General features: G+C 39.3%; 3 protein-coding genes and 1 pseudogene across 4 annotated transcripts; 3 read left to right on the top strand and 1 right to left on the bottom strand.

Moving 5' to 3' along the window:
• Positions 1-723: 723 nt before the first annotated feature.
• zgc:86738 (Transmembrane protein 150A-like) lies at positions 724-6,962 on the top strand. Its single transcript, XM_052571325.1, has 7 exons — positions 724-892; positions 1,599-1,646; positions 2,009-2,095; positions 2,180-2,247; positions 4,643-4,770; positions 5,715-5,892; positions 6,235-6,962. The coding sequence occupies exons 1-7, from the start codon at positions 828-830 to the stop codon at positions 6,432-6,434; spliced, it is 774 nt and encodes a 257-aa protein (XP_052427285.1). The 5' UTR covers positions 724-827; the 3' UTR covers positions 6,435-6,962.
• A 1,326-nt stretch (positions 6,963-8,288) lies between these two features.
• LOC127969266 (peroxiredoxin-like 2A) lies at positions 8,289-11,046 on the top strand (annotated as a pseudogene).
• Positions 11,047-11,181: 135 nt separating this feature from the next.
• On the top strand, positions 11,182-23,609 carry pdzd7b (PDZ domain containing 7b). Of its 2 annotated transcripts, none has more exons than XM_052571114.1 (17): positions 11,182-11,251; positions 11,865-11,942; positions 12,029-12,151; positions 12,392-12,566; positions 12,641-12,805; positions 13,738-13,885; positions 14,680-14,740; positions 14,813-15,196; positions 15,610-15,762; positions 16,090-16,193; positions 16,274-16,365; positions 16,737-16,828; positions 16,923-16,973; positions 17,599-18,048; positions 18,776-18,876; positions 18,955-19,097; positions 22,849-23,609. In XM_052571114.1, the coding sequence occupies exons 2-17, from the start codon at positions 11,927-11,929 to the stop codon at positions 22,895-22,897; spliced, it is 2,307 nt and encodes a 768-aa protein (XP_052427074.1). In that variant the 5' UTR covers positions 11,182-11,251; positions 11,865-11,926; the 3' UTR covers positions 22,898-23,609. The 2 variants fall into 2 exon arrangements, with proteins under 2 accessions (XP_052427074.1, XP_052427073.1); XM_052571113.1 differs by having other exon boundaries at positions 14,810-15,196.
• On the bottom strand, positions 19,351-23,193 carry LOC127969265 (leucine zipper putative tumor suppressor 2 homolog). Its single transcript, XM_052571115.1, has 4 exons — positions 22,840-23,193; positions 22,049-22,567; positions 21,356-21,625; positions 19,351-20,648 (listed from the first exon to the last, which is right to left on the bottom strand). The coding sequence occupies exons 1-4, from the start codon at positions 23,191-23,193 to the stop codon at positions 20,043-20,045; spliced, it is 1,749 nt and encodes a 582-aa protein (XP_052427075.1). The 3' UTR covers positions 19,351-20,042.
• Positions 23,610-25,286: the final 1,677 nt, after the last annotated feature.

Below are 25,286 nucleotides of genomic sequence, written 5' to 3'. Positions count from 1 at the left end.
CAGATTTTGTAATGTTATTAGAAGAAGTATTTTATGCTCAGTGAGGGTGCATTTATTTGGTCAAAAATACTGTGAAAAAACATGAAATATTATTTGAATCTAAATCATCTGTTTTCTGTGTGAATCTGTGTTAAAATATAATTTATTTCTGTGATGCTCCGCTGTATTTTCAGCATCATTCCTCCAGTCTTCAGTGTCACATGATCTTCAGAAATCAGAATAATATGATGATTTACTGCTCAAGAAACATTTCTGATTATTGTCAGTGTTGAACACAGTTGTGCTGCTCAATATTTTTGTGAAAACTGATGCATTCTATTTTCCAGGATTCACAGATGAATAGAAAGTTTAAAAGAACAGCTTTTGTTTAAAAACAGAAATCTTTTATAACATTATAGATGTATTTACAGGCACTTTTGATGAATTGAAAGCATCCTTGATTATTGAAAGAAGTATTAGTTTCATACAAATATATATGTAGAAATGACTTTAAACCATTTTAAATCAATATTTCTTACATTTATTAATCAATGATGCGTGAAATTATATATAGACACACACACACACTGAAGGCCTGTGGCGTTGTTTAAATGAGAAGTGCTGCCCTCTGCTGGACTCTCGCTGCAGATGTTCTGCTGATTCAGCTTCTCCTCTGAGCTCAGTGTGATGATGATCTGATGAACATGAGAGGAGAGGAGGAGCATGTGTTCCTCTCTCACAGCCCCAGACACTGAGAGACGAACACATGTGCTGATCTGTGAGGTTTTACTCTGAATGGAGACGAGTGGAGTTTGATTGAGAGAAAAAGCTCTTCAGGAGGAGGGAGAATGTCTCTGTGGTTCCTGGTTCCCATCAGTCTGCCTGTGTTCACACTGCCTGGAATCTGGATCATGTGAGTATTTATTAACACCCTCAAATAAGACCAGAGTTTATGATAATCTGGCAATTTAATTTCAATAAAACTTTGAATGCATTTAAAATATTTCAATACGAGATCTGTTTCTATTCTGCAGTGTTACTTTAGTACCATTGATATTCTAGTTGTGTTTGTATTTCAAATGAGGTCATTTATATTTTATATTTTTTTATTATTTTGTGCAATTTTATATATATATATATATATATATATATATATATATATATATATATATATATATATATATATATATATATATATATATATATATATATATATTTGTTATATTAGTTTATATTGAGTAATTTTTGAGTAATTTTTTTATGGTTTAAGTTCTATCGTAGTTAACAATAATGGCTGATATATTGAGAATTTTTTTTATTTTGAATATTACTGAATATATAGTTTTTTTTTCTTAGAGAATTGGAGTTTATCCATTTAATCATAATGTCTTTCTATTTACTCATTAAATGCATAAATGTTTTAATTTAATTTTAGCTCAAGTGGAGGTAAATGCTTTTCAAAAATACATCACTTTGTAAACAGTTTCTATGCAAGTCTATTGCAAAACTCATTTAGTAGTTATTAAGAATCAGCTTTGCGCAGCTGACCTGAACACGTTTGTAAAGACATGTTGTATTTCTGAAAGCCTGTACTCTTGTAACCTGTCTGTCTCTCACAGATATGCGATGGCTCTCTACAATCAGCACGTCTGTCCTGTGAATAACTGGTGAATATTGAACCTTCTCTCAGTGGGAAACAGAGACTGCACTGATTGATTTATTCAGATATCAATAGCATCTCCTCAACAATAAATGAATAAGATTTTGCTGGAGTGTTTGATTAGATCACATTGATTTTGAGGTTAAAGAGGCTGTTTGACTGTCACGTTTCTGTGTTTGTTCAGATTGATCAGTCGCTTAAATGCCAAACTATACACTTTACTATCTCAAGAGTTAAGTTATCTCACATTCGTTAATGAGAAGGACGGATTTTGCAACGTTAAAAATCAAAACCCTTGCAAAATCTTTGTTTTAACTTATTTTATGCATGCAGTCAGCAAATATAGTCACAGTATGTGTGTGTTTGTAGGGTATATAACTCAAGCTGTGAGAAGTCTTTGGTTCTTCAGAGCGGATCTGATCTGTGCTGCACGCTGGACAACATCCCACTCATCAGGTGCCAAAGCATCACGTTTTATTAGAAGATGAGCAGAAATGATATATTGTCAGAGTGTTATTGATCCTCCTGATGTGTGTGCAGTAAATGTGGCGGTGTTCCTCCAGAGAGCTGCTGGTTCAGTCTACTGTGCAGCTCTGCTTCGTTCATTGGTGAGTGATTCACTGATTCAGTTCTGAACTATAGAAACACACAACTGACTCTAACAGCTCGTTCAGCATATTCAGCCGTTTTTGATGTGATTGTTCTGTTGTCTGTTACAGTGATTACTGGGATTAATCTGTCTGTTTCATATGTTACAGTGACTGTTATTGTTCTTTTTCGTTTGTTACAGTAACTGTGAGCTGTTTCATATGTTACAGTGACTGTGATTGTTTTGTTTGTGTGTTATTGTGATTGTTCTGTTTGGTGTGTTACAGTGATTGTGATTGTTCTGTTTGGTGTGTTACAGTGTTTGTGATTGTTCTGTTTGGTGTGTTACAGTGTTTGTGATTGTTCTGTTTGGTGTGTTACAGTGATTGTGATTGTTCTGTTTGGTGTGTTACAGTGATTGTGATTGTTCTGTTTGGTGTTTTACAGTGTTTGTGATTGTTCTGTTTGGTGTGTTACAGTGTTTGTGATTGGTCTGTTTGGTGTGTTACAGTGTTTGTGATTGTTCTGTTTGGTGTGTTACAGTGTTTGTGATTGTTCTGTTTGGTGTGTTACAGTGTTTGTGATTGTTCTGTTTGGTGTGTTACAGTGATTGTGATTGTTCTGTTTGGTGTGTTACAGTGATTGTGATTGTTCTGTTTGGTGTTTTACAGTGTTTGTGATTGTTCTGTTTGGTGTGTTACAGTGTTTGTGATTGGTCTGTTTGGTGTGTTACAGTGTTTGTGATTGTTCTGTTTGGTGTGTTACAGTGTTTGTGATTGTTCTGTTTGGTGTGTTACAGTGTTTGTGATTGGTCTGTTTCGTGTGTTACAGTGTTTGTGATTGTTCTGTTTCGTGTGTTACAGTGACTGTGATTGTTTGTTTGTGTGTGTTACAGTGATTTTGATTGTTCTGTTTGGTGTGTTACAGTGTTTGTGATTGTTCTGTTTGGTGTGTTACAGTGACTGTGATTGTTTGTTTGTGTGTGTTACAGTGTTTGTGATTGTTCTGTTTGGTGTGTTACAGTGTTTGTGATTGTTCTGTTTGGTGTGTTACAGTGATTGTGATTGTTTGTTTGTGTGTGTTACAGTGTTTGTGATTGTTCTGTTTGGTGTGTTACAGTGTTTGTGATTGTTCTGTTTGGTGTGTTACAGTGACTGTGATTGTTTGTTTGTGTGTGTTACAGTGATTTTGATTGTTCTGTTTGGTGTGTTACAGTGTTTGTGATTGATCTGTTTGGTGTGTTACAGTGACTGTGATTGTTTGTTTGTGTGTGTTACAGTGTTTGTGATTGTTCTGTTTGGTGTGTTACAGTGTTTGTGATTGTTCTGTTTGGTGTGTTACAGTGATTGTGATTGTTTGTTTGTGTGTGTTACAGTGTTTGTGATTGTTCTGTTTGGTGTGTTACAGTGTTTGTGATTGTTCTGTTTGGTGTGTTACAGTGTTTGTGATTGTTCTGTTTGGTGTGTTACAGTGATTGTGATTGTTTGTGTGTGTTACAGTGTTTGTGATTGTTCTGTTTGGTGTGTTACAGTGACTGTGATTGTTTGTTTGTGTGTGTTACAGTGTTTGTGATTGTTCTGTTTGGTGTGTTACAGTGTTTGTGATTGTTCTGTTTGGTGTGTTACAGTGTTTGTGATTGTTCTGTTTCGTGTGTTACAGTGATTGTGATTGTTTGTTTGTGTGTGTTACAGTGATTGTGATTGTTCTGTTTGGTGTGTTACAGTGACTGTGATTGTTTGTTTGTGTGTGTTACAGTGTTTTTGATTGTTCTGTTTGGTGTGTTACAGTGACTGTGATTGTTTGTTTGTGTGTGTTACAGTGTTTGTGATTGTTCTGTTTGGTGTGTTACAGTGTTTGTGATTGTTCTGTTTGGTGTGTTACAGTGATTGCGATTGTTCTGTTTGGTGTGTTACAGTGATTGTGATTGTTTGTTTGTGTGTGTTACAGTGATTGTGATTGTTCTGTTTGGTGTGTTACAGTGATTGTGATTGTTCTGTTTGGTGTGTTACAGTGATTGTGATTGGTCTGTTTCGTGTGTTACAGTGATTGTTCTGTTTGGTGTGTTACAGTGATTGTGATTGTTTGTTTGTGTGTGTTACAGTGATTGTGATTGTTCTGTTTGGTGTGTTACAGTGTTTGTGATTGTTCTGTTTGGTGTGTTACAGTGACTGTGATTGTTTGTTTGTGTGTGTTACAGTGTTTGTGATTGTTCTGTTTGGTGTGTTACAGTGTTTGTGATTGTTCTGTTTGGTGTGTTACAGTGATTGTGATTGTTTGTTTGTGTGTGTTACAGTGTTTGTGATTGTTCTGTTTGGTGTGTTACAGTGATTGTGATTGTTCTGTTTGGTGTGTTACAGTGTTTGTGATTGTTCTGTTTGGTGTGTTACAGTGATTGTTCTGTTTGGTGTGTTACAGTGATTGTGATTGGTCTGCTGCGTTACGCTCAACTCATCCATAAGCACAGCAACAGCGTGCTGAACATCGAGGGTTTGTTTGCTGGATGGCTCTGTGCTGCAGGACTCATGATTGTGGGAAACTTTCAAGTAAGAAAACAATAACAAAGCAGCAATTCACCGTTTTTCTTCCACTTTTCAAATGATAGTTTCTCCATAGACACCATTTGATTATTTGTTATTTCAATACACTACTTTCAGCAGGGTTCAATATTTTGAAACTTATTTTACTGGATTGTGATGTTTTTAATTCCTTTAGGGCTCTCTTTTTAAATGTGGTTGATGCATATTAAAATAAATCTGCAGTGTAGTTGATTAGGGAGAATGTACTGCTCTTCATCCAGGCGTCTCCTCCAGATCGCTGCCTGCACCTTTCAAATATTACCAACATAAGAACAAACATGATTTGTTTTTCCTCATTCATTGAGACTTCTTTCCTGCTGCTATAGTTTAATAAGCCCATACATGTGTGCTTTTCTTTGCTTCAGCAGATATTATGTAATATTATCACTAGCGTGATCAGATAAACACAGGGTCTCTTCTGTGCACGTCCGCTGATTGTGTGTTATTACATAAGTGTGAAATCAAAGGGATTTGGCCGTTTGATATGTGTTTGTCTGCATGTCCTGCAGTGATGGAGGTGTGTGCAGATGTGCTTTTACTAAGCAGTGAAAGTGTTTAGAGATATGGGATGGAAACTCAAGGGCATCGGGTTCAAACCCAGAAGGGGTTGCACTGCAGGTGTGCACCTGTGCATGTGATGTCATTTAACATCTTGATTTTTAGCCTCTTTTTTTAAAGCTACATGTTGCACAGATGGAAGTGAGAACCAGAGCTCTAATAGATACGAAGCTATCACTGGGCCATTAGCTTTTTTAAAAATACCTTATTTACAACCAAAGGGTGCATATTATTACCTTAAAGGTACGTATTATACCCTAAGCTGTGCACAGTACCGTCCCAGGTGCTGTTTCTCTGAGAGTGAAGTGTGTTTGAAGCTGTATCTGGTGTTGACTCTGTGCTATCTTCTGCAGGTGGACCATGCTAAAGTTCTTCATTATGTGGGCGCGGGTCTGGCCTTCCCTGGCAGTCTGCTGTTTGTGTGTGTGCAGACGCTGCTGTCGTACCGTGCAGCCCAGACGCCCAGAGACTTCCAGACATCTCACCTGCGGCTGACGCTCACCGCACTGGCCTTCATCACCCTCATACTCAGTATCCTCCACATACAGTGCTCATTCAGTCTTAAACCTGATCCATATGGCCATGAATGCTCACTGTAAAAAATCAATAGCTGAGACTTAAACTCAAAAATATAATGCATCATTTATTCATGCTGCAATGCATGCTGGGAAATCACAAAGCCTTTACATTGTAACAATATGAAATTGTGTTTGAGTAGTTTGGACAAAGTTTGGGATCACTTTCTTGGTCTGACAAGGGTTTTTGTGCAGTTTCAAGAAGTTTTTGAGACTCCAAGGTTTCATAAACTGGGAAATGTTTAGTTGCATTTTTTCTCAGTGCTGTGCAGTTGTTCCTTAACGCTGTGTCCTGCAGGCGCTGTGTTCTTCATTCAGGAGAGCTTTGTCCTCCAGCATGCGTCGGCTGTGTTGGAGTGGATGTTTGCTATCATCGTGCTGCTGTTTTACACTTCCTTCTCGCTCGAGTTTGGCTCCATCTCTTCAGAAACCCTCGCTGCTCTGATGACGAGACGAGCCGCTGCGTCTGAGGAGGGACGGAGACTAGAGAAAGTCTAGACGGACGTCTGACGTGTGAACATCAGCCTAAAGAGAACATCAGGATTAACCTGCTGGAAAAACCTTTAGCTGCATGACAGACGATCTGAATATAAGAATTTAGAAGAACTGTACAATTCTTTCTTAAGATTAACAGAGAATCCCTTGAAGCCCTTTTCAGGAGCACAGCATGAAATGTCATGTTCGTGACTGGGAGTAAAAAATAAAGAACTGTAAATACATAATTATGGAAGAATGTGCACTTTAGTGTGGTCATTCATATACTGGCAATATTTGCATTTTTCTGTCTGGATTTATGATGAACTCGACTTCAAGTGCCTAATAATTCAGTGTCTTGATATTCTTGAATCAGGCTGTTATCAAGAAAACCATGTGTGAGCTTTAATTATATCAGAGTTGCACAATTATGCATTTTATTGTTTGCACTGTGCTGTCATTATATGTACCACTTTTCTACTGGTCAGAAAGTTGTGTGATATTTTACTGGTTTATCTTCATGTCCACGCAGGAAATATATCAGATTCATGACCTGCTGTTTCTTTATTAAAGTAGCAGAATCTGTTTTAGTAAGCTGGTCAGCTGTGATCGGCGTGAGAAATCAGTGTTTGGGGTGTCAGAGGTCAGTCTCCTCCCAGATACACAGTCATGATCCAGAACGAGCTGCAGTGAGTGATCGAGGCGTGACGCTCTCTTCTGGTGAGAGTGACCGCAGAAACCCATTGTGTCTCAATCAGCTGCTGATTTCAGTGATTTATGTGTGAAGTCAGTTTTGCTATGACCATCCCATACAGCAAAAAATATATTCCAAAATATACAAAAAATAAATTTTCTAAAAAAATATATATTTCTTTTGAGGAGGGCCAATTACTCAAAATTAAATAAATGTTGAAATATATAAATAAATCTAAAATGCGTAATTAACTAATTAAATTCATAGATAAATGCATAAATAAATATTAATTAATTTTCATTTTTTAGGGTTAAGGTTTTCGGTGAATTCCGTCAACTGTAACCCTGAAAATGAAATTTGGAATAAATAAGTGAATGAATGAATGAATGAATTAATATTTATGCATTTAATTATGTATATAATTATTTATTTATATATTTCAAAAAAATGTAATGATTTAATTTTGAGTAATTTTGCCAGCCATAATTTTTGAAAATATATTGCTAATGTAAAAATATATTTTTAAAAGCATTTAAAATCTATTTTTGACTGTCTCTTTATATTTCAGTCCAAGGAAAACTGAAGAAGAAAACTTGATTTATTGTCTGTAACACGTGCAAACAGATAAAACATTTGACGAAACGTCAGCAAGGAATATAGTTTTACATGCTCCAAAAAATACAATTTTGCAATGCATAAAAATATTAAACATTACTAAATCATAAACCTACTTTATATCTCCAGTAGCCTTAATATAGGCTACTGTAAGACTAGAAATATATTTAAAATATATACATTTTGGTGTATGATGGTTGAAACTAAATATATTTTCTGTTTCAAAAAATATATATTTCATTGAGCTTTGCTGTTTGCAACATTAAGCATTTAAAGAATTTAAAATATAGAGACAGAAAACACAGGGATAAAATTTTGCATATAATCAAGCAAATTATATATGAACAAATCGCTCTGTAAAAAGCTTCCGGATACAGACTATATGAATAATAAATGTAAGTTTGGTGTGTGTAAGTGCTCCTGAAGTGTCTCCCCTTAAATAAATAAACAAATAAATAAATCCTATTGATTTATAAAGTAATAAAATAACAATAAAAATGTAAAAGTCTGGGAATCTTTTGCTTCTGTTCTCAGATTTGTCCAGGCTTACAAAACAATGTGATTTATTATCAAACACACGCTGAAGTTTTATTGCAAACACAATATCATATTTCTAAATCTCAGAGCAGGTTTGAGAGGTCATGTGTCTCTGTTCTCTCTCCTGATTGGTTAGTGCTTGTTTTATGCTAATTGTTGTGTTAGATATGTGTGTGTTTGAGGCTGTAGTTTCAGTGTGAGATACAGGACAAACATCATCCGCAGCAGACAGTGAGTATTAATACTGATTGGATTTTAATAATTCTCAGGCTAATCATTGGTTTATTGAGATATTAACTTCAAGTGATTATTTTAGCTCAAAGTTGTTCAGATGAAAAAATTTATAACAATTGTGAATCTCTGTCTTATTTTATTGACAATGCTTTTATTAGCTTAGATTACTTCAGGCAACACAGGAGTTAATCAAATGTAATTGATTTGGTTTATTAAAATGCTTAACGCTAAACAATTTTACAATGAAAATCTGTGTAATTGGTTGAGAAATCTATAGGAAAGACATCTGTAAATGAATGGTGTGTGTGTGTGTGTGTGTGTGTGTGTGTGTGTGTGCAGTGTTCCTGCAGGATCTGGGGTTGTGGTCCGCAGGAGTGTGTGTTGTTGTAGTTTACATTCTGCTGGCAAACACAGATCTGTTTCTGACCAAACCGGACCGCATGTCTCTGGACAGACTCTCCAGTGCCGAGCTCAGATCCACCGCTGGAGGTCAGAGGTCACAACATCTCGTTCACATCACAGCCGGCTGCTCACAAGGGTTGCAGTTTTTTTCAGCTGCTTACACACATTTACTAAACTTTACACACAAATCCAAGAAATGCACAGAAATGCTAAAAGCCTCTCATCTCTTGCAAAACAATAAAGCAGTGCGTTCAAAATATCACAAACACATCTCAAAGGCAAACAATTGCAAACATTTGCCATAATATTAATTCTTGTTAGATGTGTGCGTGTTCATAGAGAATTGTGTTGTGTTTTGCAAAAAGTGTTTTATGAAATTGAAAACTTGGTCAAAGTCTGCTGATCAGTGTGTGGTTTTGTAGATCTGGTGTGTGTTTCTGCTGTTTGAGAGACAGCTTTCACAAACTGTGTGACGAGGAAAGACTAAAATAAGACTGTAATGCACCGCTGCAAAATATAATATTTCTGTCAGATTCAGCTTGTAAATGTTCTTTCACAGCTGCTTTCCTGTAGAACATGTGTTGAAATTGCATGTTTTTTGTTGTTGATGCATTTGCTGTTTAATGCAGTTCAACTGAACCAAATGAAATGAGGGTAAATGACACACGTGTGGTTGTTTCTTCTCAGATGAGGAGAAGGTTAAAGCCGTCTCTCTGTGGGAGCGAGCGGGAGCTGTTATTATGGCGGTCAGACGGCCCGGATGATCTCTGTGCAGAGAGGTGTGTGTGTTTCTCATGTTATCATGTCACACACACACACACACACACACACTCATCCTCACAGGGCTGTGTGTTTTGTGTCAGGAGGCGTCTGATCTCTCCTCTCTGAAGCCTCTGTTAGACGAGCGAGGAGTCGCTCTGATCGCGGTGGTCAAGGAGAACATCGCCTCAGAGATTCAGGACTTCAGAGCTTACTTTAGCGGAGAGATCTTCCTCGATCAGCAGGTCATCACTGGAGCTCAAAAAATTTGCTTTTATATAGTAAATACTGAATGGCTGTATATAGTGTAATGAGTCACCAATACCATTATGTTATTGTAAAATATATTTAAAGTATATAAATAAACTATTATTAATAAAATAAATAAATACAGATTTCTTGGCTGTTTCAGATGTGTTTCTACGGTGTGAAGCAGAGGACGATGAGGAGTTTGGGATTCGCTCGATTTGGGGTTTGGAGGAACCTGCTGCAGGTGTGGATGAGAGGTTACCATGGCAACAGGAAGGGGGAGGGGTTTGTTTTAGGAGGCCTTTATGTGATTGGACCGGAGAATCAGGTAAAGCACAAAAAACATCTTAATGGCACATGATTTTAAAATGTCCAAACATAAAAAAGGACTGATTCCTGATGTGTTTGTGTTGCAGGGGATTCTGCTGGAGCACCATGAGAAGGAGTTTGGAGATAAAGCAGATCTCTCAGCGGTCCTGACGGCTGTCAGACGGATTCAGAAAACAGAAGAGACACAAGACAATTAGATTCATATCAAACCAAACCACAGCATCTTTGAAAAAAAAAAAAACATAACTGGATTTTGCCTTGAAATCAAATCAACTGAGTTTCCTGAAAACTTTTGCCAAACTGTTCATGGAATGCATTGTGTGTGTGTGTGTGTGTGTGTGTGTATGCGCGTGTAAAAGAGTGTGTGTGTGTGTGTGTGTGTATGTGTGTGTATGTGCGTTTGTGTGTGTTTGTGTGTGTGTGCATGTGTGTGTGTTGTCTCAGAGTGTCTATATGACAGACTGATCCTAAACTCTAATGAGGGGACAGCCTTGATGATTGACACATTAGATCATCAACACACACACACACACACACACACACACACAAAACTGATTTTTTTTTTCTTCTTTTCTCTGTGCAGAGAGGTGTGTGTGTTTCTTTGCACTTCAATTCCTTGTTAAAGTGTAGATTATCATGTGCATGCTATGAAATAAACTGAATAAATCCCTGTGGTGTCTAAGCTTAGAAATATTAAATTAATTAAAAGTCTAATTTATATTACATGTACATAAAAATAATTTTTTTCACAAATGTAAATATTTAAACGTAAAAAAAAACTAATGTGAAAAAAATGTACAAGTATTTGAATGTAGCTGTCTCGCGGATGATATGAGCGCTGATTGACAGACAACTTATAAATATAGGATCCGCCTCAGCGTGAAGATTGACAGGTGTGGCGTCCAATAGGAATGTCGCTACCTTCTCACTGTAGCCAATCAGAGAGCGGGTCACGGCAGAGGACAGTTAACAGTTGCGGTGTCAGAAATTACGATGCGCTCCTCAGCTACGACTTACACAGGTAAAAGTTTCATCTGTCGGTTAAAGTGTCGATTAAAGAGCTCTTGTTGTTTTATGAGTGTATGTATTCACCTGTAGCGTCTCTCAGGTGTGTTATTTAGTGACTGAAGCAACACGGAGCGTTTCATATTGACACGTTAGTCTGAAATATAACATAACATGACCAGTTCTGCTGCTTACAGCAAACGTTAGTATGAGTTTGAACATATTAAACACTCTCTATATATCCACAGTTATTTTGACATGTAAGTTATTGTTTTTTTGTATTACTTTAACCGATCTTAGGCGCTAAATGTAACCTGAGGCTCGAGATTACGGCACGCGCACGTCTACATCACGTTCACTAAAAGAGAAGCGCGTTCACGAGTCAATGAGACGGCTTTCATCAAATACAGTAACATCAATAAAACGATCATAATAAAAATATTTGACCCTGGAGAACAAAACCAGTCAGATTCATACATCACCTGAAAGTTGAATAAATAAGCTGTCATAAAAAATTATTTTAGTGATTTTTTTTTTTCAATATTGTGATCCTGTTCCCCAGTGTTTGGTGCGGATCATCAGTGGCGGGAGTTTTGGTTTGATTGATTGATGATGTGTTTGTGTGGCAGTGAGCTGAGAGATCAGCTGTTCTGGGATCAGTTCATCGTCTCGGACTCTCAGAGACTCACAGATGGAGGCTGACACAGGTGAAGCAGCTCAGGTGACTCTGAATGAAGCGCTGACCACTGACCGCTGAGCGTGTGTGTGTGTGTGTGTGTGTGTGTGTGTGCAGGTGAGATCATGAGGCTGACGGTCATCAGAGCAGATGATGGTCAGCTGGGCTTCAGTGTGCGAGGAGGATCTGAACACGGACTCCACGTCTTCATCAGCAGAGTGCAGAAAAACAGCGCCGCAGGTCAGAGACTTCAGCTTTCAGTGAATCATACTAAATAATGTCTTCATGAAAATCTGCACATCTCTGAAAGAGTGAATATATGAAACTAGGGCATGGAAAGAGAGAAACAACTAAAGTGTGCAATCTTTTAAATGCAATTTACAATCATCGTAATCATGGACTACGGAGGAAAAACAGCCTTTGGTTAATTCTGGTACATTTATAATTATGTACAATGTCGCTGTGTGTGTGTGTGTGTAGAGCTGGCGGGTCTGTGTGTCGGTGATAAGCTGCTGGAGGTGAACGGCGTGAGTCTGGAGAACATCAGTATGAGCAGCGCTGTGAATGTGTTGACGGGTCACACTCGTCTCCATCTGCTCATCCAGCGCGTGGGACTCGTGCCTGGCCTTCGTTACACTAACGAGAAGACCACCTGGTGAGCATCATCAGCCTCACTGAGCGCCCCGGCTCCAGAGCAGAGATCCTCAGTGTGTGTGTGTGTGTGGCCAGGGTGGATCTGATCCATCGGCGGATGGTGGTGGAGGAGTCGGACGCTCCCGTCTCAGATGGAGCGCTGTGTCGGACGGTTCACCTCCATCTCTCTGAACACCAGTCCTGTCTGGGACTCAACATCCGCGGAGGACGAGAATACAGCCTGGGCATCTACATCTCAAAGTCAGGACGGACGCAGACACACACCACTACTGATCCTACAAACCTTTATTTCATCACACTTATGAATGCCTTTGGGTGTTTTAACACTAAAATTAGTCCAACAAATCAAACATGAATTCTTCAACTAGATCAATAAAGTCAGAATACGCTGATGTTGGCTTGACAAAGCCTTGTCTGAAAATGTCAAATATTTTTTAAAGTAAGTTTGAAGATCTTCGCATCAGACAGAAAGAGCTGAGGTCATCAGGGGTATTTTAGTATCATTACTTTATATTTTTAGAGATACGATAATATTTTGTATTTATATTTTAGAGTTAGTTTTTATGTTTATTTATATTTTTTATACATATTTAAATGTTAATATATATATATATATATATATATATATATATATATATATATATATATATATAATTTATTTATTTATTTTTTAATTTAAAGGTTTTATTAATTTTGTTTGTCATTTTTATTTTTTAAATAGGTCTGTTTGGTTTTCATGACATATTATTTCATTATTTTTTTATACACAAATAAACTAAATGAAAAAGAGAAACATTGCCTTGCTAACTAGCTTAAATAATGTCGTTTTAGGGTTATTTTTTATATTTAGTTTTAGTTTAAGTTACTTTTACTTCGAGTAACAAAAAGAGTTTTAGAGTCAGACAGACCAATAAAATAAAAAACAAACCACAATACAACCCTTAAACCACATTAGACACCAGACCACGTTAAACCTAAGCCACATCAGACCCAGTAACTCACAATTTAGGAATTATACACATGAACACATAATGTATTAGAGTTAATAATCACGCTTTGTTTCGCTCGTTGTGAACCAGCTACTGAAGCAGTCACAGAAAAACTCCTCAAGCTCTGATACAGTGTGTAATGTGATATGAACAGAGCACTAGTGTCTGATTGGCTGTTTGCAGGCTGGATCCCGGGGGTCTGGCAGAACAGGGCGGAGTTAAGATAGGGGATCAGATCCTGTCGGCCAATGGCGTGAGCTTTGAGAACATCAACCATTACAGAGCAGTGGAAGTGCTGAAGAGTCAGCCTCATGTCATCCTGACTATTAAAGTGAGTCTCACACACACACACACACACACACACTCACACAGAGCAGATGGCTGATGTGGCTCTCTGGTTTCTGTGTGTGTCAGGCTGTGCATTATTCACTCTGTTCCTGGATCAGCTCTTCCTGCAAACCCAAACCCTCATGACCAGGACCCAGACAAACCGTTTTAATACTTATTTTTTTGCCAGTAAGGACAAAACAGTCAGGTTTCTCTAACACAGTGTTTCGCAAAAAAAAAAAAAAACCTAAATTCACTAAATCATTAAAAATGTCAAATTAAACAGTCATTTAAAAACAAAAAAGGTCAATTAAAATGCTCACTACAAATAAATGTTTTATACATTATATTTATTTGAAAATGTATTTTGCATGTCATGTGACCCTTAATCAACATCACAGAACCATAAACATAAGTGTTGGTTAAAACTTTAAAATATGAATTAAATAATAAAAAATGTAAAACTAAAATAATTTTAAAATCAAAACATTTAAAGAAAAACACTCAAATTAAACTATAAATATGTAAGATTAAGATAATTTTAACATCAAAACAAATCTAACCTAAAGATAAAATATTACAATTATTATTTTAATATTAAAAGATAAAAAGTTTTATGTATAATTGCACATCATGTGACTATTTACCGACGGAGAACCATGAAATATTAATCAAATGATAAGAATGTAAAATATATATATAATATCTGAAGGGAACTTCTGAAAATATGTAAGGTGTTTATCTGACAGTATAGTTTGATGACAGACTGACAGCGTGTTTATGAGTGTGTGTTCACAGGAAGCAGGCAGATATCCAGCCTACAAAGAAATGGTGACAGAACTCAGCTGGGTGAATAAAAGTGAGTTTCTTTTATCAACATTTACACAGTAATATAAAGTGTTCAGTGTTGACCTCTGACCTCTCCCAGCAGGCAGCGGACCCGTCTATTCGTCCTCTCAAGGGTCGGAGTCGCTCTCATCTGCCTCCTCTCTGTCCTCCGGGACCCCCCTCGGCTCCGTCAGCAGACTCTCTCAAGCCACACTTCCTGTTAGCTTGCCTCTAAGAGCCAAAATGGCTGACGTCTGCGGCTCCACCGAGGCTCAGTTTCATCCAGATTCCACTGATAGTGACAGTCGTTCGGAGCAGCTGCGGACCGTGAGCCGAGGACCCACAGAACTGCTGCAGGACTCCAGGATCCGGAGCGAAGGAGCGTCGGGAGAGAGAAGATGGGAAGACAGGAAAACATCTCTGCTGTCAGCTTTCAGCCGAGCGAGTCCTCCGATACGCCGAACTCGAAGTCATGTGACTGTGTCAGGTGGGGTACACTGAGAGCACATGCAGCCACATACGACGACCACATCTAATAATCTTTGTGCTTTTTATTTTTGACATGAAACTCAAATTCAAACTCAAACTCAAATTTGGTCAATTTTAGCAGTAAATGTGGTTTTGATGCCCCCAGTGTGTTGTGATGAGTCGCTGTAGTAAAGCGTTCATCTCTTCTTCTTTAGTACTAGTTATAGCAGTATGGATAGATTTATATTCCAATAAATAGATTTGTGAAGAAATTCTATTTCCAATTTTTTTTTATACACAAACCTGAAAACTGACAGTTTAATTCAATTTTTGAAGTTCAAATACCTCCAGATGTAACATTTGTCAACAGTCATCTGTCTGTCTGATTTCATGCCCTTGTTTATCGACCGCTAAACGCTCTGTTTCTCACAGAAGAGGAGAAGAAACAGAAGAGGAAGCAGACAGAAAGAGGAGAAGAGGGAAGCAGTCCGCTGCAGCGCTCTAAAACCTTCTTCAGTCTGTTTCGAAGGAGAGATTCCTCAAGATCACGCTCCAGATCTCCGTCCCGCTCAGAGAGCATTCTGGGTAATATCAGACATCAAAATCTGAAACAGCACTGCGTCTGTCCTTCATGCAGCAGACATCCATTGCATTGAAAGGCATTGAAAACGAAATAAAAAAATAGATAAATGCTCATTATTAATGTTTTTTATTTTAATTCAGTACTAAAAATATTGCTAAACAAATGTTTCATATTTATATGGCACGTTAACACATTAATTGAATAACGCAGACAATTATTTTATCATGCATTAGAGCAGTTTTTTATGATTATGAAAGTCCGTTGCTGAATGCATGTATAAGAATGAGAGAAATCTGCTCTAAACCTGACCGTGCTGGATGTTTCTACAGATGCAGGTTTATCTGAGAGGGACGCTCTAAATCAGGTGCGAGCAATGGCCCTCAGATTACTGGAGGAGGAAGATGTGCTCATGCTCATGGACATCTGTGAGCGGGTAAGAGAGATTCAACCTGGTGATCGCACATCATTAAAGCTTTTCTTTGTCCAGAGGCAAAACTGGTGCTGTTCTTCCAGTATTTATCAGAGCGAGAGCTGACGACGCTCGTGCATGAGCTGCTAGCCGTCCTGAACACGCCAGAGAAGCTCCTTCTGCTCCGAGAGATCAGGTGAGAGCACACAGTGACCAATCCACAAACTAAAGCATCTTACAGAGAGTTTCCAGTCATGTTCGGGATCTTTTTCACACGGATTGATCATTCGTACGGGAAACTTTTCAAAAATGTCAAGGAAAGTTTGTGATTAAAAACTGGCCCCCGATCACTTAAAACACATTAAACACTGGTTCATGGTTCACCAGATCACTGTCCTCTCGCAGGCTCAGACCTCAGACCTTTCAATGCCACAAAACATGCTGTGGTTTAAATTATGAGTTAATGCACAGTTACATTCAGATCCCAGAAGTGCACATGAGAAGAGTAACTGTTTTATCTGTGTATGCTTCACACAGATGTTACTCATGTGTCTCTGTTCCTCTCAGATCTCTCGTGTCCTCCAGTGATCTTCTGCTCTTCAACAGCATGGTGTCTCCATCCGAAGAAGACGCTTATGATATTCTGAAGAGTCGCTCACGTAAAGTTATCACAATCTTCAAATACTACTACTAATAATAATGCATCTTGACAGTGGCTCATAGTTCACTAGATTCGTCTCGTGTTTTAATTAGGCAGAAGTTCTCCTCAGTCAGGCCACGCCCCCCTCGTCACACCTGCACCAGGTACGTTATATCTATTAATAATCCCATCTACTGTTAAAAAACTTCCCAGCCATCATGTATAACTGACTAATAGCTGAAAACAATGCTGAAACTGTTTATTTTTACACCAACACTAGAGATCTGTTGAAGTTACAGTGAAACAAAGTTGCACAGAGAGTTCCGGTGCTTGATTCTGATTGGCTGAGCCGTGTTCAAAGCTGTTCTAAATAACTCTACAAAGTAACATTCACCTTTGTTTACGTTTTCTGTTGCTCAGCAACCACAACTGTTTGTGAGGAGCTACATTGTTTGGTGGAAGAATACTGTTGTTATTAAGATCATTACACTTTATTTACTCTGTTTTATTTCATGAAACCTTACTATGTATATGGAATAACTGTTTTACAAACTCTGCTTCGCATCATGCCTAACAACACCCCTTCACTGTTATTAATTCACTGTAAAGCACAGCTTCTTGGGGCTTATTCACCCTTGAATAAATGTTGAAATGCCAGCTGGGTTCAAACGTCGTTTGAAGATTAGACAATCTCAAACTGATTCAGACTGATTGCTGGTTTTGTTGTGTGCTATTTATCAATGAACATTACTCCAAATGATAAATGAAAAGCGTATCTCTCTGCCTCAGATCTCAGTGGTGGATTGGAGCTTCATGCGGTGGAGGATCTTGAGAGACAGAATCAGCTTCTGGAAGGTCTTGAGCAGCTGCGTCTGTCCTGCGGTCAAGACCAGAACGAGTCCAGAGGCTTCAGTGCGTTACTGGACGTTCCTGTGGACACCTACGGTCATTCAGACTCATTAACCTCCTCCAGGACGTCTGCGCTGCTTCCCAACTGGCTGCTGACGGAGAACACGCGTCCAGACTCTGGACCAACGCTGGACGACGCTCTCAGCCGCAGCATCACTGTAGTGGACGCACCTCGACACAAGAGACCGCTGCTCTCACAGGTCTTCGGTTCCCTGAAGAAGTCCCATAGTTCCACCGTGTCACCTGCGCTGGAGTCTGTATGTGAGAAACACACCTGTGAAGAGTTTGAGCTCAGCACCGTACACATCAGCAAAACCAAGCAGTCTCTGGGTATCCACCGTTTCCTTTTCATTCTGTTCAGTGCATCTAAATAGAAGAGTACCATGTGATGTGTAGTAAGGGTCAAACTTGATCTATGCATCATCTGGAGCTGAATAAATGATCTCTCCAGTGATGTGTGGTTTGTTCGGAGGACAATATTTGTCTGAGATACAACTATTAGAAAATCTGGAATCTGAGGGAGCAAAAAAATCTAAATATTGAGAAAATCATCTTTAAAGTTGTTCAGATGAAGATCTTAGTAATGCATATTACTAATCAAACATTAAGTTTTGTAATATTTATGGTAGGAAATGTACTTAATATCTTCATGGAACATGATCTTAATATCCTAATGATTTTTGGCATAAAAGAAAAATTGATCATTTTGACCCATACAATGTATTGTTGTGTAATGGTACAAATACACCCGAGACTTGAGACTGCTTAAAGAAGCTGTTATTTAAGGACGAGCTGTTATGGATGACAGAAATATTCTGTTTCTTGTTTTGTATGTAAAGATGTTTTCTAAAAACAACCATTGATTGTACACCCTCATTGTCCAGCACAATATTCACAGGTCTTCTGAATTATAGGCTACAATTTCTATTTGTTGTTGTTGAAATATAATCTTTTTCTTTCATAACATGCTTCATAAAAGATATATTTAAATATACAGTACAAGATTAAGACCTCACAAACAGATAAAGTGTATATATGTGTGTGTGTGTGTGAGCAGGGATCAGTGTATCCGGAGGATCAGAGTCGAGGGTTCAGCCCGTGGTGAAGATCGAGAGGATTTTCCCAGGAGGAGCTGCATCTGCTAGCGATGCTCTGCGGGTAACGTGTGTGAGTGTGTGTGTGTGTGTGTGTGTGTGTGGTTCACTGCGAGTCAGGGATCTGCTCTGTGTGTCTCAGGCTGGTTTTGAGCTGGTGTCGGTGGATGGTGTCTCTCTGCAGGCCGTCACCCATCAGGACGCTGTGGAGATCATTCGACAGGCCTTCAGTAATAAGAGCATCAACCCCATGGAGCTCGTGGTCAAAGTTCCCGGAGTCTCACCGTACGTATGATCTCAGGAGGAACTACACTTCACATCTGAGCTTTAAGTGTTTCTAAAACGCTGACTTGTCCAGGTTTCTTGGTGTGGTTAGAAAGTTATTTAAAAGGTTACAAAAATGTTTCTTTCACAGCATTCTAGTTTTTCACCAAAAATATGGGAATGTTCTAAAATGTCAATTTTTTACCCCATGTTTATTTTTAATATTGTCAGAAATATTTGCTGCAGCGGTTTCTGAACAGAAAGTACCAGCGAGTCATTGCAGGTGTTTAATTACAAACAGCTCATAGGAACATTAAATATACAGCACAGAAAATATACAGTGAATTGGTTTCATAAAAAAATGACAACACCAGCACAGTCACCCACAAGATCTATTCACAGTGGCAGTAATGGGCTTATTTTACTACAAATATCACAGTCAATAGCTTTTTAGAAAATAATGAATATTGCTGACATTAGTTTAATAAAGACATGTTCAGCTCCTGTCAGAATTACTGCTGCTCATGTCCTCGCAGTTATAGATGATTATTGAATAGCAATACAGATGCAGTTCTGTTGCTGTTGATAAGAGCAGAGTACTTCATAATGTGTAAGCACTGAGCTCTGTCTGTTCACACAGAAGCGTTTCCTGTTCCACTCTTATATTACATTGTTTTTCTCTCCAACACAGATGTGTTTGTAGAGTTCCACGCATAAAATTCAGCGCTCAACTTAAGTTGTTCAATTAACAAAAAACATGTTTTTTCCCTTTTCCACTTCCTACGTGCCAAAAACATGTTCTGTGTGAACATCCCCTTACTCTGTTTTCAGAATAGTGCTGTCAAATAAAGGAATATTAAAATGTTTACACAATGTGTGTGTACTGTGTATATATTACGTGGATGTGATTAATCAGGATTTAATAGTTTGACAGCACTATCTGAGAACAGAAGACGATTACTGATGTCAGATCTCGGTCGCAGCGATGTCGCCGAACGTGACTTCGTTCCCGCTGCTGTCATCGTCCTGTTCCCGGTTCTCCAGCTCGAGGTGGAGCTGACGGAGCGATCGCTCCAGATCTCGGTTCCTCTTGTACATCTGCACGTAGTTCTGCTGCAGCTGAGACTGATAGCGGATCACTTTATCCTTCTCCTCCTCCCAGCTCTTTATCTCGCTCTCGAACGCAGACGCCTGATCAGAGGAGTGCTGGCGTTCGTGAGCGAGCTCTGCTGTCAGACGGTCGTTCTGCTGCTTGTGTGCCTTCAGTTCCTCGCTGTCATCGACGCTCGAGCGAGACGACTCTTCTTCCATGCGGCTTATTCTGTCCCGGAGCAGCTGGTTCTCGCTCCTGTGGCGCTGCAGTTCGTTCTCACAGACCTCGAGCTCCAGCGTCCGTGTGCGTGAGGCTGTGTGCGCCTCCTGCAGCTGACTCTGACACGTCTGAAGCTCGGCTCGAACCTCTCGCATCTGTCCACGCAGCGTCACCAGCTCACCGACACGCTGCGCCACATCCCCCTGCAGCTCCTTCATCTGCTGCTTCAGCAGGGAGATCTCTCCAGACTTCTGACACACCTGAGAGAGACAAGAGATCAGAACCTGGTTAATCTGACTTCTGATTAATAGAATATTCATTATAATAAACTATATGTGAGTCTGGACCAGTCATAAGACTCCATTTTTGCACATTTAGATTTCTACATCATGTGAAGCTGAATAAATGATCTCTCCAGTGATGTGTGGTTTGTTCGGAGGACAATATTTGTCTGAGATACAACTATTAGAAAATCTGGAATCTGAGGGAGCAAAAACATCTAAATATTGAGAAAATCATCTTTAAAGTTGTTCAAATGAAGTTCTAAGCAATGCATATTACTAATCAAACATTAAGTTTTAGGTAGGACATTTATAAAATATCTTCATGGAACATCTTTACTTGAAAAAAGAAAAAAGTATCATTTTGACCCATATAATGTATTGTAGACGCCAAATGAAGTTTGAGCCAGTAGGTGGCGCCAAATGACTTGAATGAGAGTAATTTAGTCGTTCCACAGATTCTGATTCATTCAGAAACAAGACAAGTGACTGCTGTCTTTATGAACAGGTTAATGAATCATTGATTCACTTGATTTGTTCAAAAACGTGTTATTGGGCTTCTATTCTGTAAAATCACTTTCTAATTGTGTTGAATGATTTTGGGCCTGCAATGTTGCGTATCTAATACCGGTCGTTCGGTGCAACTCTATTATGAACACACTTTCTCCTTCTAGAAAGATCCTCACCTCCCACTTGGTCTCCTCCAGTCTGGGCCCCAGCTGTGTGTGTTCTCGTTCGTAGGATGTGCAGCGCTCCTCGAGTCTCTGGTGCTCCTGCTGGAGCTGTGTCATGTCGTCCTGCTGCTTCTTCTTCTCCTGCTGAAGCTGAAACACCTGGAGCTGCAGGAGCTGATGCTCGCGCTGCGCTTTATGAGACGCCTTCTGCATCTTCGCCGCACACGTCTGTCTGAACTCCTCCATGTCCAGCTCCGTGTGCTTCTGACGCTCCTCGTACACCTGCACACACACACACACACACACACACACAGGTTAGTTCTTATGTTCAAGGACTGTTAAAGAGACAGTTCACCCAAAGATGAAAACTCTATCATTAATTACTCATTAACCCTCATGTCGTTCCAAGACCTTTGTTCATCTTCAGAACACCTGAAATGTTCTCAGGTCCACACACATAGTACACAAATAATGACTTTATTCAACAGTTCTTCTCCTCTCATCGATGTTTCTGGGATCTGTGTTGCTGTCTGTGGAGGGTCAGAGAGCTCTCAGATTTCATCAGAGATATCTTACTCGGTGTTCTGAAGGTGAACCAAGGTCTTACAGGTTTGGAACGACATGAGGGTGAGCAGTTAATGACAGAGTTGTCATTTTTGTGTGGACGAACCGTTCCGGTGGAGATGAAGCATGTCTCTCACACACCTGACAGATGGCTACTTCGTTGTGGTCCAGGTTTTCTCGGAGCTGCTGCAGCTCCAGGTCTTGCTCCCTCAGCTTGTCCTCCAGGTCTCTGACGATGGCCTCGTAGGTCTGGATGGGTGCCGGGGACAGCGGTTCGGTCAGCAGGGAACCCGTGCTCTTGCTGGACGAGGAGCGGCCGCTGTCCGAGTTGGAGTTTCCGTGATGTTTACTGTCCTCGCTCCGGCTCTGGCTCCGGCTCTGGCTCTGGCTCTGGCTCTGGCTCCGGCTCTGGCTCTGGTTCTGGCTCTGGCTCATGGTAAAGGACTGGCTGAACAGAGCATCGCGAGCGCCGCTGTAAGTGCTGCGCCGCTCCGTCGTCACGGTCGAGACGTCTTCATCTTCTGGAGAACTCATGCTGAGGTTTCCTTGGCTTCCCGACAGACCGGCTCCGAGCCGCGGGGACAGATACTGCACGCCGTTTCGGCTCCTCGGGAGCACGGGTTTGAAGGCACTGGGTCTGATTAGGGTCTGCTGATCGCTCTGAGAGAAACAAACATCAGAAATCATGATGTGTTAGTCATGATTTTATCTATTTGTCTTCTTTCTTTTTAAAAACACTTGATCATCCATCACTTAAACTCTATTCGTTTTCTATATGAAAAATAATTTATTTCGATATTTTTTCGATAATGTTTTCATTATGTGTGTGTGTGTGTGTGTGTTTATGTGTGTATACAGTAGTCAGACTTTTTGTTATTACATTTAATTTGACTAATTCCTCTTATTTTATTGTTCTCTGACCCTGAACTCACTCTTCCTAGCTGTCCAGACACTGGGACCAGTCTCGGGGGTGCGTCCACACACAGATGATTATGGGTCCAGTCTCTTATTAAGTCCTGGTGTGAATTTGAGCGAGTCCCGAAGCCCTGGGCTCTGTCGGAGACGTTCCTCCTCTTGCTGGACGGAGTCTGACTTCCCTGTGAGGATTCGGACAGCAGGCGTCCCGAGCCCGGCGTGCCCTTACGGAACCTGGTGCTGACCTCAATGTTAGCACGGTCAGGATAAGAGACGTGACTCTGCATCATGCTGCTGACGGCACCCATCGCTCCCATCAGGCCTGGTCCTGGACGCTCAGTGGACACGGTCAGAGAGTGGACCAGCGCCATGACCGATGACACACGACCTCAGAAACCCTGCACGGAGCAGAAGAGAAACCCTGAGCATCGTAGCGGAGCTGGAGTGTGTGTGAAGCACTGGAGAGAAAACTAAAGACCTTGGCCTGGTGAATATCAAAACAACCGAACAAATAAAAACTCTGGAACTTTTTCCTGTATGAATATGGATTTCCGTATATTCCGACCTCTGAGGGACGACCCATGTGATTTTTTTTATTTATTTAAGATTTAAAAAAAGAGAATAATTTTATTTTTCATGCATGAAAGTGACAAAAAAGTGAGTGAATACATTTAAAATGATTTCTATTTAATAAATGTGTTAACAAATGTAATTAATATATTTGATAAAATGTAAATAAATGCTGTTTATTAAACTTTATATTTATCAAAAAATCCTGAAAAATAAAGTGCATCATCTTTTCCACACAAAATATGAAGCAGCAAAATAGTTTTCAACACTGATAATGACAGTGAAATATATTGAGCCGTGATGAAGCATCACAGGAATAACTCACGATCATGGACTTTCGGTTCCTTCCGTGTTTCCCTATTTTGGTCCCTTCCGCTCCTTGTTTAGTTAATTGATTAAACCCCACCTGTTTCCATTCCCCTGATTACTTTACTTGTGTTTAAAAACCCTGTCTGTTTAGTTCCTCCTTGTCCGCTATTAATGTTATATCATATGTTTGATGGTTCTTTTTGTCTCAGATGCCTGCTTCATGTCCTGAATGAAGGTTTATGTGAGCATACATTCATTCATCTCACTGCAACAAAACAGATTCAGTAAACCTCCAAAGGAATAAAAAAAATAAAAAACGCATATGATGCAAATCTTCAGTACTTAAATGATAAATAACACAAATACCATTTATGTATTTAATCCCATTTCATTAACCGATGTCTTTGCTGCTGAGTTTCGATTATCAAATTTAAACATACAAATAAGCACATGCCTGTGCAAGCCACGCCCCCTCCAGAACACATGACTGTGCAAGCCACGCCTCCTCCAGAACACAGCACTCTCCGAAGCCACGCCTCCTCCAGAACACATGAGCCACGCCAGATTAGCTCTGTAGCTTCCTCTTCTGCTCCAGTGTGTGTACTGATCTAGATTATTCTTCAGTCCTGTCATTGTGTACTATAAATGATGGCTTGTTCCTCATTTGTACGTCACTTTGCATAAATGAATAAATGCAAAAGGAACAAAGAACTGACTGCAGCTAAATCCCTCACCTGGTAGATGTTCAGTGTTTGAGTGGTCACATCTGTATTAACATTGTATTAACTGTATGATGCAGCTTTATGCAGGATCACTGATCCAGATCGCTTTCTGAATGAGATTAAACACAGAACTACACCGATCTCCTTCAGCGTTTACTGCCTCCTACTGTACTCTGATCAATCTCACATTTAGTCCAAGACGAGATTAAACAGAGATCGATGCGAGTCACGTGACATCAAAGCAAACTCAGTTGTTGTTGTTTCAATCCAGAATTACATAGAAGTTCATCAAATTAGGGAAGTCAAATGAGTTGTGGATGACCTGTAAACCTCTTCTCTTCTCAGATATTTCTGTCTCTAGAGTTTAGATCTCAGTGTCTCAAGCTCTGCTCAGATCTGTGTGAACAGAACACAATCACACCTCAGAGATCTCAATACTCCAGGGAACTAATTTAGATTATCAAAGCATTCTTAAAACACTGAAATTTCCAGGTTTCTTGTTGAATTTGTTATTTATCTTACATTCTACTACCTTTTTTTATCTAAAATGTTATTTGAACCTTTTTTTAAAGTATTCTAATAACATTTAAAATTTGAACAGATTTTCATGTGATGATTAGAACATTTAAAGGTTAGGACGTTCAAGTAGAAATAAGGACATTCTGTCACAATGTTTTCTCAGCGTTATACATGTTCAACAAGTGCAAATAACATCAAGACACAAGAACATTTTCTCTCAACATGATAAGAACATGTGAATCAAGTTACAAGAATGTTCCACAAACATGTTGTCCTAACAGTAATTTAACTGTTTAATTAAAACACCTAACTGAAAGTTGTAAGAATATTCCCCGTTTCTCATC

The sequence above is a fragment of the Carassius gibelio genome, chromosome B12, assembly GCF_023724105.1.
Source record: "Carassius gibelio isolate Cgi1373 ecotype wild population from Czech Republic chromosome B12, carGib1.2-hapl.c, whole genome shotgun sequence".
In the NCBI taxonomy this organism is placed as follows: Eukaryota; Metazoa; Chordata; class Actinopteri; order Cypriniformes; family Cyprinidae; genus Carassius; species Carassius gibelio.
The sequence above is the reverse complement of the archived record's forward strand: the minus strand, read 5'-3'. Positions and strand labels throughout refer to the sequence as shown.